The sequence below is a fragment of the Myxocyprinus asiaticus genome, chromosome 37 (genome assembly GCF_019703515.2).
Source record: "Myxocyprinus asiaticus isolate MX2 ecotype Aquarium Trade chromosome 37, UBuf_Myxa_2, whole genome shotgun sequence".
Taxonomy (NCBI): Eukaryota; Metazoa; Chordata; class Actinopteri; order Cypriniformes; family Catostomidae; genus Myxocyprinus; species Myxocyprinus asiaticus.
This window is the reverse complement of record NC_059380.1, coordinates 39,622,157-39,638,352: the sequence shown is the minus strand read 5'-3', so window position 1 is coordinate 39,638,352 and position 16,196 is coordinate 39,622,157. Positions and strand designations below refer to the sequence as shown.

The window sequence follows — 16,196 nt, the reverse complement described above, 5'->3', positions numbered from 1 at the left end:
AGCAGTTTTAACTCAACTTCATTAGGTTTGGCAAACTCAATTTAATAAAGTTCATTTAATAAATATTCTTATGTTGGACCAACCTAATTTGATTTTATTAATCTTTAGTATATGCCAGGTGAGCGAGTGTAAGGACAGTGAAACTGTTACACTTTCAATTTAATTGCAACTGCTTATAAAGCTAAGCAGCACTCGAATCACGTATCACTTGAAAATGAAAGTCCATTCTCACCACAATGATAACCTAGTATAACAGACACTGTTTTTAAATACCAATATAACTGAACATAAAACATGAACGAATATCTTTCTATTCTCATCTTGCTCAAAATTGCATTTCAACACTTGTTCTTCCAATCCAGTCCTGTGCAGTCCTGTGGAAATGGAAATCCCATGCCCAATTTCATCAATGCTACATTAACACAACAAAAATGATTCATGTAGTCCCAACTCAAATAGATTAAGTAAACTACCATTTTACAAATTCAAACTCTTGTTGACATATGTATTAGTGAAAGTGTACATCGTAGGTCCTGTAACTGGTCAACATTACTTCAATTTCACCATTTTAAAGGAATATTCCGGGTTAATTGACAGCATTTGTGGCATAATGTTGATCACCACATGTTGATCTGGGTTACAGTGAGGGACTTACAATGGAAGTGAATGAGGCCAATCCGTAAACGATAAAATACTCGCTGTTACAAAAGTATAGCCACAAGATGTAAACAATATACTTGTTAAATTACACAACTTCACAGCTCAAATAATACATGAGTTCTAACAGAAGAATTAATGTAAGTGTTTTTATAACATTATAAGCTTCACATTTCTGCATTGAAACCTTAAAAAAAAAAATGTGTCCCCATTGACTTCCATTGTAAAGGCAGTTTCACACGGACGTGGCAAGCGGTGGAATCGCCGCACGGCTGCCATTTTCTCTCGTAGAGGAAGCCTTTTGTGCAGTCAAGGTGGTGCTAGTGTCGCGATTTCAGGAAAAGATAAAATCAACAAAAATTTGTGAAGTCGCCTACACGCACACCAACAGCAGCAGCAGCAGACTTGCAATGTATGTGAGAGAAATATTCTGCACTTATTTTACCTCCCCTGATTGAGAAGTGCCCTGGCAACACTCTATTGTAAAATTTAGATGTAGTTAGACAAAACAGATTTTAAACTGGGCTCACATTGTTTCTTTAACTGTGTATATAGTTCAAATAGGCCTAATAGTTATATCAAATCATTGATGAACTAGACGCTTGCGCTTGCCACGTTCTGTGTGAAACGATCTCACAGGAACACAGATTTGTGCTTTTTTTTTAAAGAAAAGGAGGGACGAGTCGAAATTAATTTTTGTGGTAATCAACATTATGCCACAAATGCTGTCGATTGAGCTTAGCTTCCATTGAACCCGGAATATTCCTTTAAATTACTTTTTTTGCCCTCAGCTTAATTTTAAATAGTCCTTCTGAGTGACAATTACAGTTTTAAACATATTCCACGAAGTTGCTTAATTAATATGAGGCCATAACGCTGCATGTATAATAACTGCAAAAGACTTGGAAACAATTTGTTTAAAACAGTTTCGGGTATTTTTTTTGTTTAAAATGTGTTGTTTCATTTCCATTTGTACACAGGCGCTAGTTTGGGCTACCCGAAGGGGTCCTTCAAGCAGTCATTTGCGCAGAGCGTCACGTGATCGTTCTTTCCTGGCCGGATTTAGAGCACGCGATCATGGGTGCGTACCCGAGACCAGAATAAAACTATTCTTATATTTAATTAAATCGCAATGTTATCTGCATTTTTTTCACGTTAAGGGTTGTATTTGTCCGACTAGACATAGTGAAGCTCGCTAGGAAGTCGTAGTTCTAGATACTTTTGTTGTATCATGTAGTCGCGAGGAGCGGCCATGAGCTGCACACAGTCTGATGCATTAAAACACTGTGAAGTGGTCTGTACTTAGAGTTGAACTCTTTATACCAGGGTTTGCATTTGTCAAATCATAAGTTAAATGTAAATGAAAATCAAACGATGTTGCTTCTTGAAAGATGATTAGAGGTGTAAGAATGAGTTATTTTAATGCTTATCTGCTCTTGCCAGTCATCAAGTGATGAAAAACACCCAGTGAAACAATGTGAAAAGTGAAGGGATGGGTCTTAATATTTAGAATAATGTCAGATAATACGTTATATTTAGAATGAATGTAGACACATCTTAAGTGGTCTGATTTTGATTTGATTTCCCTTCCAGGCAAATGTCGTGGACTGCGGACTGCTAGAAAACTGCGGAACCACCGCCGTGAGCAGAAGTGGCATGATAAACAGTACAAGAAGGCCCATTTGGGCACCGCTCTGAAGGCCAACCCCTTTGGTGGAGCTTCTCACGCCAAAGGCATCGTGCTTGAGAAAGTGTAAGGATCTTTACATTTCAATCAAGAAGATGTGGTGTGAGTATATTTATTGATCGTGAGCTGTTTTAATGGCATTTTCGATTTCTCAACAGTGGTGTTGAAGCCAAGCAGCCCAACTCTGCCATCAGGAAGTGCGTGAGAGTCCAACTGATCAAGAATGGCAAGAAGATCACCGCTTTCGTCCCCAACGACGGCTGCTTGAACTTTATTGAGGTTCATATTGGATTCCCACATGCATAACGATGTTGCACATTTTAAGTGAGCGCTTATTCATGTTTTAATTTTATTGTTACAGGAAAACGATGAGGTTCTGGTGGCAGGTTTCGGACGTAAGGGACACGCTGTGGGTGATATCCCTGGTGTTCGTTTCAAGGTGGTGAAGGTGGCCAATGTGTCTCTTCTGGCTCTGTACAAAGGCAAGAAGGAGAGACCTAGATCATAAACTGTTCTTGTCGAAACCACAATAAAAGGAGTTTTTTCAGTTCCATTAAATGTCATCTTGTGGTTTTTTTTTTTTTAAGAATGGCCATCATACACAGAGTGTGTGGAGTGGTGGTGGCGGCGTAGTGGGCTAAAGCACTGAACTGGTAAGCAGAAGGTTGTTGGTTCAATCCCCACAACCACCACCATTGTGTCCTTGAGCAAGGCACTTAACTCCAGGTTGCTCCAGGGGGATTATCCCTGTAATAAGGGCACTGTAAGTCACTTTGGATAAAAGTGTCTGCTAAATGCGTAAATGTAAATATGCAGCAAAAAAAAAAAAAATCTTTAATATTTCATTGGACCGCCTTTAGCTTTGATTACAGTGCGCATTCATCGTGGCATTGTTTCAGCAACCTTATGCGACGTCACAACGTTTATTTCCATCCAAAGTTGTATTGCCAATTCATGTGTGAAAATGATTCCTCATGTTCCCTGAATCATTCTTTTACAATTTGAGCCCGATGAATTTTGCCGTGTTTGTCTTGGAATATTCCCGTGCCATCAGGGAAGGAAAAAATCCATTGATGGAATATCCTGGTCATTCAGTACATTCAGGTAGTCAGCTGACTTCATTTTATTGCTGCATAACATTGCAGAGCCTAGACCTGATCAATTGAAGCAACCCAGATCATAACACTGCCTCCAGAGGCTTGTACAGTGGGCACTATGCATGACGGGTGCATCGCTTCATTCACTTCCCTTCTTACCCTGACACGTCCATCGCTTTTAAATGGGATAAATCTGGACTCGTAAGACCACATGACCTTTGTCCATTGCTCCACAGTCCAATCTTTATGCTCCCTAGCAAATTGAAATAATTTTTCCGATTAGCCTCACTGACAAGTGGCTTTCTTGTGGCCACACAGCTGTTTAGTCCCAATCTTGCAAGTTCTCGTCACTTTGTGCGTGTGGAAATGCTCTTTCACTATTAAACATAGCTGTGAGTTCTACTGTCAATTTTTTACGATGTGACTTCAAGCGTTTTAGTGATGTCTGATCATGATCATTCAGGGGTTTTTTTTTCGACCACATTTCTTCCAGGAAGCTGACGGTTCACCACTATCCTTCCAGGTTTTAATAATGCGTTGGACAGATCTTAACACAATTCCAGTGATTTCAGCAATCTCCTTAGTTGTTTTCTTTGTTTGATGCAGTCCAATAATTTGCCCCTTCTGAAACACAGTAACTTCTTTTCCACGACCACGGGATACATCTTCCGACATGGTTGTTTAAGAAATGAGAAGCTACACACTGCATCAGTTAAGGTTAAAAGAACTGTTGCAGCTGAAACACATTAATCACTGCAAAAATGATCCAATCATAGTCTCTTCAGTATCTGCTTATTAAAATCCAATCAGTGGCTTTTTCTTTGGCCAGGTAATGTAGAAAAACTTGATGGACAATACTTTAAGTTAGTATACGTTTTTATTTTTTTTATTTTTTTTTGCCCTCGGTTGTCAATTGCTCTTTGTGAGTGCGATCAAAATAACTTTTTAAAACTCTATTCAGTAAAACAACTGAAACAATGTGTTCAATGTGTGAGAACTCTGAATGGATTAAAGTTTAATTGTATTTGTAGTAATGGTCATGTGTAATGGAATAGAAACATGCCTTTTTTATTTCTGTTGATACAAACTGATCACAATTGTAGCAAAATTTCAAATGTCTTATGCTTATAATTTTTTAATATGATGAAAGTGGATGAGCTTCAAGTTCTGTGTTTCTGTGCACAACACTTGGCATTCATAGTTAATAACTCTGTTTACATGATCATAGTTTTAAACGTGTAATGTGTTTTTATAATAGATTTTCATGGTTTAACATTTAACGTCTGGGACAATGCTAAAACAGTCAAATCTGCACTTTAAAGGCATTTAAAAAGTACTAAAAGTAAATGGAGGCCTGGTGAGAAGTTTCCAATTCAGTTTCAATGGGATCTAAAAAGAAAAAAGTTTAAATTTGGTTGTTGGAAGAAACACCCAAATGCAAATAGCAATCCGTTTTTAAAAATCCTTAAACAGAAGGTGTGGGAGTCATGCATCATACTGCTCAACTGACAATCACCGACCACAACTGACTTTTCTTATCGGATAGAAAAGGAATTTCCAAATTGCAACAAAAACTCTCTTAAAAGATAAAGCCTTTTTGTCAACACAAGCAGAGTGCTGTATGTGTTAAGTTGGCCTGTTTTTTTCCTGTGCCTAATAAAGTGTCAATTGACCACAGCACTCCCTGCTGAAAGTGCTCACAGAGTCCAGACTGGTCAGTCCTGCCCCTAAAAACAGCCAAACCGTCGGCAGTTTAATAACAGACAAACTAAGTGGGACTGAGGACACGTGTGGCTCATAATGCTGTTTTTTTTTTTTTCAGTGTACTAACAGGACATCTGTTTGACGGCACTGTTGTTTTTAAGCCTTGTTGATATTGAACTAAATGTTCACTATTTTACATGTACATGGATAACAGAAAGGAGATAGGTATGGATTTCTCCAAAAATAACATAAAGGCATCATAATAGTAATCCGTACTACTCCAGTGGTTTAATCCATGTCTTCAGAAGTGATATGATAGGTGTGGGTGAGAAGAGATCAGTATTTAAGTCCTCTCCACCTTTGACCAGCCCCAACCAGTAGGTGTCGATATGCACAAATAATGCAAATTTCCAAAAAACAAGAAGAATGTAAGTGAAAGCTAAAGTGGAGATTAATAGTAAAATTAAAAAAATTAAGGTCTTAAATATTGACCTGTTTCTCATCCACACCTATCATATCACTTTGGAAGACATAGATTAAAACACTGGAGTCATTTGGATTACTTTTATGCTGCCTTTATGTGCTTTTTGGACCTTCAAATTTCTTGTTACCATTCACTTGCATTGTATGGACCTACAGAGCTGAAATATTCTTCTAAAAATTTTCATTTGAGAGATGAAAGTGAGTCATGAGGGTGAGTAAACGATGAGAGAATTTTCATTTTTGGGTGAACTATCCCCTTAAGTTTAAAAATTGGAGTTAGGGGGTTTTGAAAAAGTGTGAGGAATAGTAAGAGTGACGCTTGGCTTTGCAAACACCACTAATTATATTACCATGCTGGACAGCAAATGTTATTCTTCTGCTGGCCCATCAGTTCTGTTAATAATCCCAGGGAACACACAAACGGACAAACTGATAAAAATGAATAAACTGAATGTACTGAGAGTCGCTTTGGTTAAAAGCGTCTGTCGAAATGCATGTAATAATTTATTGATGGTCCATTTAACATATTGTAAGGTTCTTGCAGGGGAAGATACAATAAACTCTGGCTTTGCCCATCTGAGCTGTATTTGATCTTTTAAGCTCTATGATTTCAGAAGCAGCTGCCATTGTTTCTGGAACATTACCCTTCAAAGAGCACATGGGTGTAAAATAGGAACAGTCTGCTCCATTGCCTCCATCTACAGTGTAGACTAATGTTTATTTTCTGACTGACTGCATATGTAACCCAACCGTGTTTCAGAGAAAAAAAGAGAACTGTAATATATGCCTATATTCATTTTTTTATTCTATTGACTTATCTGAAAACAAGGTTTGTATGCTTTGAAGAAAATCTGAGTGCTTTAAACGTATTGCTTTGTGACTGATTTGTAGTTTCTATGATACTCTTAGACAGGCCTACATACCAAAAACCCTAATAAGTTTAAAAGGACTTAAATATTGATCTGTTTCTCACCCACACCTATCATATCACTTCTGAAGACATGGATTAAACCACTGGAGCCTTATGGATTACTTTTATGCTGCCTTTATGTGCTTTTTAAACTTCACAGTTCTGACCACCATTCACTTGCATTGTATGGACCTACAGAGCTGAAATATTCTTCTAAAAATCTTCATTTGTGTTCTGCAGAAGAAAGAAAGTCATACATATCTGGGATGGCATGAGGGTGAGTAAATGATGAGTGAACTTTCATTTTTGGATGAACTATCCCTTCAAGTCTATATATATTTTTAAGATAAATGAATTCAATATAGATATTTGAGTTATGAGCCCAAAACTTGACATTTCAAGTAATGTTTAATTAAAACAACTTGATTTTTCCAGAAATGTCAACATTAGGGTTTACAGTGCAGTATGTATGATGTCACTTTTCAGTGTATTTCTATGAGATTTCTTCGGCCATGGTTGCAAGGGTGTCCTGGGCAGTGATTAGTAGGTTTGTAACAATTCACTCACCTCACAGTTCGGATTGGTTCACCATACTGAATTCACGATTCGATAATCTTATGATACTTTAAACGAAGCCTGAATCAAAGAAAAGCTAAGATTGAAAGTTTGCAATACTTTCAAGAAATGTGCAAAACAGCTAGTTTCTTAGCTAGTAAAACTTATATTAAAGTAGTGTTTATTAAAATGCTAAATGTCCCATCAGGGGTGTACTGGGATCAGTGCAATAGAAACATTCATAGTTCTGCAGCTGAAAATATAGAAATTACACTGATGTCCTGTTACACAGGCCTCAATGATCTACTGTTATGTGCTGACACAGTTTCTGTGTGTGAGAAAGAAATGTTTTGTTATATGTATGTTTACAGCATTTTTGAGGTGTTTAGATTGGCTGTGTTAAAGACAGTTAATAAGCTGTTTAGAAATCAAAGAATGGAAGGACTCTGAAAATGTTTGGTCACGTGATTCTTAGTAAAACTGAAACAGAAACCAATTTAATTTAATTTCATTACTGCAGTGGCTACTGACACTTGATCCAGAGCTCATATTTTATTGGTCAGGAAATGTAATCAATGGAAGAAAAAAAAAAACTCTGCATTGTCAGCAAGTGAATGTTTGCTCCAGGTGTGAATGGCTTCACAGGAATTTATTGTTTTAATTAAAAATGTTAATCGCGGCTAGAAATTTGCGTAGAAAATCCACATTTGATGTGCAAAGGCTTTAAGGTTGGTTTTAAACATATTCTTTGTAACAGCATTCAGATACTGTATCGGCTGAACTGATTCACACCAATCCATTTCTCCATTATGGCCTTACCACACCAACAAATCACACCATCTCATGAAATCAGTGAATAGACTATAGGCCTAATTCATATTACCTTCCTACAGTTGAACCTTCCTGCAGTAATGCATGTGCTATCAAAACTCCAGTTATGTTACACAACATATAATTTCAGCGGATGCTTTCTTACCAAAATGACAGAATACAGTGCACAAGTCTGACGCATCAACATGCTCCTTTGTAAATATGTAACAAGATTCAGTCTTGATGCTGCAGAATGATAGTCTAAAGCACTATCCAAAAAGACAAATTAAACAGAGGAATTGTAAGAGGATTCTGGTAAGATTAGAATGAAATGATGAAATATGTTTTGTCAGATTTGGTGTCATGCTTGTGGTGGCCTAGAATGGACGAATATAATGCCATCACCTGTCACCAGCTGGAGTCGGAATTTGATTCTGCGAAACTCACAAACTGGTTTTCTTCAATGTATTTACAGTATATTTACAGTGTGATCAACATTCCCTATAGACTAGGCACTGTAACAAGTTTGTTTTGTATTTTAATTTGCAATATATAATTAATGTGTTTCTTTTATCACACTCGTTTACCCCGCAGCTTTGTGTGTAATGATTATTTCATGTGACATTTTGTATAATAAAAATACAAAATAATATTTTATTTCACATTGTGTACAATAATTACTGTATCCACAATGTAAGACTTTACATGTTATTTACATTCAGTGTAAAAATAAATTCATCATTGCATATTGCACACTAAATCACATACCATTTAAAAAATAGTAAGCATTATTTAGTTTTCAAACTAAATTCCATTTCAAACACTGCATACTTGTTTGATATCGCCATCTATTGAAAGCTGGCACAGTATGGGCACATTATTTTCTCTCTCAAGTGCTGCTGTTTTCTCTGTTTAAGTCAGTAGGTTTAGAGGGTTCTTTTAAATCCTATATAGCTCCAATTAGATACATGTTTCTTAGTAATAAAAAGCTTGATGTTTTTTTTTTATTTGTATTTGTATTTTGTTTTATGCTATTGTGGTGATACCATGTTTATTAGATACCATGGTACATATCCATAGTATCATGTAAAAAAAAAAAAGTTCTAGTGCCACAGCACCTTTTTGGTACTTTTTTCTTGGTGACAAAAACTAGAAGTTATTTGTTAATTTAATTTAATTTTTATTTAATTTAATTTTTATTTAAATTCATTTTATTTTATTTTATTTCATTGTTGTAATTCATTGGTACAGTGATACATCAGATGGTACTACCATGATAATTTGATATATACCTTGGTACATTTAGATACTTTTTTCTTTTTTGTTAGTAATAAAAAGCTTGAAGTTTTTTGCTAATTATTTTATTTTATTTGTTTATCCAAAGTGACTTATAAGAAAAAAAAAAAAAAAAAAAAAAACATATATATATATAATTATCCTTTTATTGGGATTTTATTTATTTATTTGTTTATTTGTTTACATGATTAAACCCAGTCTTATTTACTCATGAACTCATGAACTGATTTGCACCTCATGTTAAACAGTGGCTACTATTGCAAAGTTGTTATTGATTAACTGAATAAAGGCAGGCTGATTGATGTCTGAGGCTGAGTCTTGTGTTATCTGGCCTTTAGATGCCACTGTATCAGCTAACGTGATTCACACCAATCTATTTCCTCCAAATTCTGTATAGTTTTTCTAGATTGTAGGAATAATCTCAGCACTTTTTGTAGACTGTTTTTGCAGATTGGTGCATACGCATTTCAGACACATCAATCAGCATTTTTATGGGTTTTCTTCATGAGTGATGTGGACATTCTTCAAATTTTCAGGTGTCATTACACCCTCTTCAAAATATGAGCTCCTTCAAAATTCCAATGCCAATTCCAGTCTATGGTCTGGTGATGGTTTTAGATGGTAATATCATTGTACTTTGATACATATGGTACAACTGAATAATTACCATATTCATTTACCATGGTAACTAGAAAGAATACAGTACATATCTAAAAAACATGGCTTTACCATGGTAAATGTCCAAAAAACTTTTGAAATACTGTGTTACATGTCTAAAAACCATGTTTTGTTTTTGTTACAGAATGGGGCCAAGTTCTATAGAGCTGAAAGTGTGTGCAGGTCACATCAGTCTGGATTCACTGCTGTCCCCTGCTGTTTCATGATCAGGTATTTATAGAAGAACTGTGACCTATATTACCTAGTATATGGCCGGGGTGATGCCCCCCAAACCAAATGTCATGCAACAACAACAATTACATATAAAAGGTAATGTGAAAATGTACTTTTTGAGTTCTGAGCCCAACAATGGGGGAACTAATGAGGGAAAGTAATCGTTTTGAGCTGAAAAAGCAGGTTTGGAGTGTATGTCAAGGGGGTTGTTTACTTTTTGTATTTAGCAAGACTTTCTAAATTGGGAGCTATTAAACCGGCAATGGTTTTTCTATTGTGCCTTACCATGGTATTGACAGACAAATGTCATAAAACAAGTGTTATAGAGATTAAAGACTAAAGTAGTTAAATTATATCACACTGATATCTATTTCCAGTTATACACTTGCATGTGGTGGTATTACAGTATATGTAGCGTTTGCATGGTGGTTGCAATCATGGCTGCAGATGGCATGCATTTCATAAGTCACATGACATCTTTGCTCTACAATCCCATAAGTACAGAAACATTTTAAGTTTGTAATATCTCAATTGTTTCTCCTAGACTGCAAAATCAAACTTTTTGTCACATGAATACGGGGCACTTTTTGAGCATTTTGAGCGCTTCAAGAGGTCACTGGACGTTTTGCTACGTTTCGCCATCCAACCTATAAAAGAACAACCTCTGAGCAATTAAACTGTCATATTATCCGGAGAAGACAAGTTGCTTTTCTTTTCTTCTTTTTTGTTGTGGATTTTATCCCCTTTTCTCCCCACTTTGGAATGCCCAATTCCCAATCTAAGTCCTTGTGGTGGTGTAGTGCCTCAATCCGGGTGGCGGTGGATGAAACTCAGTTGCCTCCGTATCTGAGACCGTTAATCCGTGCATCTTATCATGTGGCTTGTTGAGCCCATTACCGTGGAGACCTAGCGTGTGTAGAGGCTTCACGCTATTCTCTGCGGCATCCACTCACAACTCACCACAGGCCCCACTGAGAGCGAAAACCACATTATAGCGACCATGAGGGGGTTAAAACCCATGTGACTCTACCCTCCCTAGCAACCAGGCCAATTTGGTTGCTTAGGAGACCTGGCTGGAGTCACTCAGCACGCCCTGGATTCGAACTCGTGACTCCAGGTGTGGTAGTCAGTGTCTTTACTTACTGAGCTACCCAGGCCCCCGAGAAGTTGCTTTTCAATTGAAGAGGGGTGATTTGAAGCGGTCACCAATCACCAAGACTGTGCTATGGATCTGGACACATCAGGAGGGATTTTCGATGAGGATGTGGCAACACAGTTCATGATTGAACAGAGTATGCTGCAGGGCCACAAGTAAACGGAGCTCAAGAACTCATTTTCTAGTGACATCTGCAGGCTTTCCACCTTTAACAAGCTGAAATTCATTGATGTTGCCAAATTCTCGAATGAAATATGATCATTTTTGTCTGCAGGAACATTCAGATCACTCCTTAAAGAGATAAAATATTCAATGCCATAAAGCATGGTAAGAATATATCATTAAAGATATTTGTATCCAATAATTGGTTTTCAGGAGTATTTGTTTTTTTTACTTTATGAGGGCATACTTTTTAAAACACAAAATTTGTCACATATTTTAATGGACTTATTTAATTAAATTAAATAAATTCTCAGGCTGAAATGTTAATTATAAAATTAAATCAACAGGCAAAGTTGTGTTATTTTGTGTATCTGTATACAAACAAAATTGTCATAATTTTTTGAATACATAAAACAGGCTACTAAAACTGAGAAAAAGAACTTATTAAAAAAATCTGAATATTTATGTTGTGAATCTTTTAACAACAAAAACAATAAAAAATAATAATAGTAATAATAATAACAATACCAATACTACTAATAATAGCTGCAGCACAGACACTTTGTCATAACATCGAGGGCAGTGACCCTTGGCTTTGCATTGTTGATAGATTTTGGCCCTTGGTGAAAACTACTTGAGGAACCCTGACTTAATGTATGTAAAAAATCCCCCAAACTTCAACACTTGAAATACATTCAAATCTGCTGTGAAAGTAGACAGTAGAGAACTGTATGATAAAACAGATACGTAACATTTTTCGAAACCGTATTCAAGCGGAATATTAATTGTGTTGCCATATTGTGTGCATTATTTACAGCTACTTTTGTATGAATGTGAATGATCTGGAGAGTTACTTTGTGCCTTGTTACAATGGACCACCAGGTGTTGCTCATTCTTTGATCGCAGGGAGCAAGAGGGGACATAGACCACAAGGAGTGAGTTTAAGTAAGAGGGTGCTGTTCCATCGGCTGTCCCGACAGCCATAATCAAAGCCTTGAATTTGATGCATGCAGCTACAGTTAGCCAGTGGAGTGAGATCAAGAGGGGGATGACGTTTAAGTAAGAGGGTGCTGTTCCATCGGCTTAAATCTGTTGGTCCAGAATGTGGTCTTCAACCAAACAAAGAGGGACACTCTTTGGTTGGTTGAAGACCACATTCTGGACCAACTGCAGTGGCTTAATCGTCTTGATATCACAAGAGCTTGGATCATGTGCTGCGCAGCATATTCAGACAGGAAAGGTCTGATTTTCATGATGTTGTAAAGCACATACTTGAAAGTTGATGAGATGTGGCCAGTGAAGTTAAGCTAGTCATCAAACACCACTCCCAAGATCCTGGCTCTACTGGTTGGTATTAGTATTGTTGAACCAAGATAAATTGTGAGGCTGTGGTCAACAGTTGGGTTGGAAGCTGCAGGGATTACCAGAAGTTTTGACTTGGCAAGGTTGAACTGAAGGAAGTGTTCCTTCATCCAGGCCGAGATATCTGAAAGGCAGGCTGAAATACGAGCTGAGATGGTGGGGTCGTCAGGCTGGAACAACAGGGGAAACTGTGTATCATCTGCATAGCAGTGGTAGGAAAAGCCATGTGTCTTAATGATCGGTCTGAGTGATGTAGTGTAGATCGAGAAGAGGAAGGGTCCAAGCACTGATCCCTGCGGAACACAAGTGGTCAGCTGGTGTGACTTGGAAACCTCTGCTCTCCACGAGACCTTGAAGGATCTGCTTGTGAGGTACGACTCGAACCAGCCAAGCGTGCTTCCTGTGATACCCAGGTCAGAGAGGGTGGACATGAGGATCTGGTGGTTCACTGTGTCAAAGACAGCAGACAGGTCAAGGAGGATAAGGACAGATGACTTGGAGTTAGCTCTTGCCAGTCGCAGGGTTTCAGTTACTGACAGGAGAGCAATCTCCGTGGAATGTCCTTTTTTGAAACCAGATTGATGACTGTCAAGTAGGTTGTTCTGCGAAAGAAAAGCAGACAGCTGGTTATATTTTTGGCAGGAAAGGTAGGAGAGAGACCAGTCTGTGGTTATCAACTATTTTGGGGTTGTGTGTTGGTTAGCCTGCTTAAATGTGGTGGGGAAGGTTCCATTTGTGAGGGATTTTTTGGTGATGTGTGTGAGTGCGGGCAAGATTGATGGAGAAGCAGCTTGCAGAACATGAGGGTCAAGAGGAGAGGTAGTAGGACGGTTGGAAAGAAGAGCTTTGGAGATATCAGTCTCTGAAAGAGGAGAGAGGAAGCAGAACAGAGTTGGGATGTGATGTAGAGAACTGGCTTCTGATGGCAGAAGAGCTAAGAAATCAGCCACTTGAGGTTTACTTGAGATTGAAATGATGACAGAATTTTCATTCTGAATGAACTATTCCTGAAATTAAACATTTCCACAGCTTCTCCTGAGGACTCAGGGCACAGAAGGACTCATTGTGGTAAAACAGCTCTTTTCTTAGCTGTGGAGAAAGGTCTTGTGGACAACATCTGTTTCCTGTTGGACAACGGCAGCAGTCCAGACACCCTGGATAAGGAGGAAGACTCACCTCTCGTTGTGGGTAAGTAAAGCCTCTATATTATATTTCAAGACACAATGAATTGGCTTGACGAGTTCAGTTTTCTTTCAGTTTTCTTTCCTGTGTTTACGGATTTACAATTGAACAGGAAGTTGGAGCTTTCAAAATGAATACATTGCAGGCACTGCATTTGCAACCAAAGATAACAGACATGTCCAGTTTAATGTGTCATCTTCATCCCCGCAGTCATTCGAAACTACCACTATGACATAGTGAAAGTTCTACTCAACTTCAGAGCCAGTGTTAACCAGGAGGGGGTGCACCACAGGACCGGCCTACATGAAGCCACCCGGTTGGGTCTGATAGATTTTGTAGATCTGTTGTTGAAGTACTGGGCTCATCCTGACCCCAGGAGCACTTACAGCCTGACCCCTTTAGCATTAGCAGCACAGGCAGGACACATGGAGATCCTTCTAACTCTTTTGCGGAAAGGTCAGCCTTTGTGTAAAGGTGTGTGATTCTATAGACATGGGCTGCATCCCAATTCACATACTTCTATTACAAACTAAAAGTATACATTACGAAGCCCCTTAGAGGACTGGGATGGAACTTATTTTCTGGAAGAGTTGTGCGTTCTCTCACAAAAAAAATGTCATTCCCTTGTAATAATTTTGCGTTCTCTCACAAATAATTTACATTCCTGTACAGCAAGTTTTGTGTTGCCTCACAAAAGTTTTAATAACTCACCAGTAGTGGCACAACATACATTTTGTGTAATGTTTGCAAGGGATAGTATGCAATATTAGCCCAAAAAGCATGCACGGCTGCACCTTTTAGAAATGTTATGGAAATAGTACACACTTCAGGGACCTTTGTGTACTATTTTCAATGTACTTTGATTTGGGATGCAGTAATCCTCCTAACAATTTAGGATGGATTGTATGCGAATTGGGATGCAGCTATACACGCTTTATAGTTTATAGTTTAGACAGAGATTGTGCTGCGGATGCTGTGTAACTTCGGTTACGATATGGAGCGATGCTTTGACTGTCTCCGTATGGAGACGGCTCGCATGTGCCACACGGTTATGAGGGCTGGAGTGATACCGTCACCAAAGACACTCTGGTGATTAGTTTAACCCTTGTGCTCTTTTCTATAATTTTTTACCAAAATCAGTTTTGTTTCTTTAATAAAAATGTTATACTTCATCTGAGTAGCTCGAGGCTTAGTTACTTTCCCTACATTCTCCATGTGGATACACAAAAAACAGTTGGACTGGATTCTATTAGTTTAGACTGTGTTTCAAAAAAAGTGAGACTTGTGTTGTTCATGGTTAAATTTGACCGACTATAGAAAATGAATGGGCGAGACTATAACACAGAGCAATTTTTGGGGGGGAATTTTATCAAATTAAATCAATAATTCAGCCACAATGTAGAACACACACACGCGCATAAATGAATGGGTGAGGCTGTAAAACATTTCCAATGCAGATGACACACACAAATTCATCTTGTTACAACCAGGAATGAATTAGTGGATCTCTGCAGCCATCTACTGCTTAATTTTGTCATGACATGATTTTCAAGTCATGTAATTGTTCTTTTGCACCAGATGCCAGTAATCTGCCCCCAATACATCACACATTCTCACATTTTCTTAATGTTTCAGTTTATAGGAGTGTAGGTTTTTACTGTAATGAAATTAACATAAATATGCTTATTTGCATATGAAACGTTTTTAAGAAATGTAAAGGTAGATAAGATCAAAATAGCATAAAATCTCCCCAAAAATGCACAACTTTAGTGTTTTTACTCGTTTATTGTTTTCGTATTGTTTATTAAATTTGGCCGCAAACAATACAAGTGTGAGTCTAAAATGAATTGGTTTTTGTTCTGTTACTAAATAAATTCTGTCATTGTTTACTCACACTCAGTTTTAGACATTATTTACTGGAAATCTTCCCTTCTGTCTCAGCTCTCAAATCTTATTTGCATTTAGATTAATAAAGGCCATGTGGACACACCAGGTTTGATGTCATGGACGCTTCATTGGGTTGAGTTGATCATTGAGTCGATGACAGAATTTACATTTAGTTTGAACTACGCCTTAAATGTAAACATTTTTTAAAGCACATTGGACCTCCCTCTTTCTGTTGTTCTGTGAGGTCATATCAGTGTCATGGTTGAAGCATATCTCAGGGAATGTGGTGCGTATCTTGCTAGATTATGTTGATCATGTGACCTTCTGCTCTAAACTGAAGGCTGCTCTCATGGAGCA

At 37.7% G+C, this 16,196-nt stretch overlaps 1 protein-coding gene across 1 annotated transcript; it reads left to right on the top strand.

The window, feature by feature from the left end:
• Positions 1-1,667: 1,667 nt before the first annotated feature.
• Positions 1,668-2,902, top strand: LOC127427931 (40S ribosomal protein S23). Its single transcript, XM_051675877.1, has 4 exons — positions 1,668-1,738; positions 2,251-2,410; positions 2,503-2,623; positions 2,706-2,902. The coding sequence occupies exons 1-4, from the start codon at positions 1,735-1,737 to the stop codon at positions 2,850-2,852; spliced, it is 432 nt and encodes a 143-aa protein (XP_051531837.1). The 5' UTR covers positions 1,668-1,734; the 3' UTR covers positions 2,853-2,902.
• The last annotated feature ends 13,294 nt before the right edge of the window (positions 2,903-16,196 follow it).

What these genes read in the sequence shown, in the direction of transcription:
- LOC127427931 (XM_051675877.1), top strand. An exon ending in GGCATCGTGCTTGAGAAAGT is followed by an intron (nt 2,411 to 2,502) that starts GTAAGGATCTTT and finishes ATTTCTCAACAG; the next exon opens with TGGTGTTGAAGCCAAGCAGC. An exon ending in GCTGCTTGAACTTTATTGAG is followed by an intron (nt 2,624 to 2,705) that starts GTTCATATTGGA and finishes TTATTGTTACAG; the next exon opens with GAAAACGATGAGGTTCTGGT.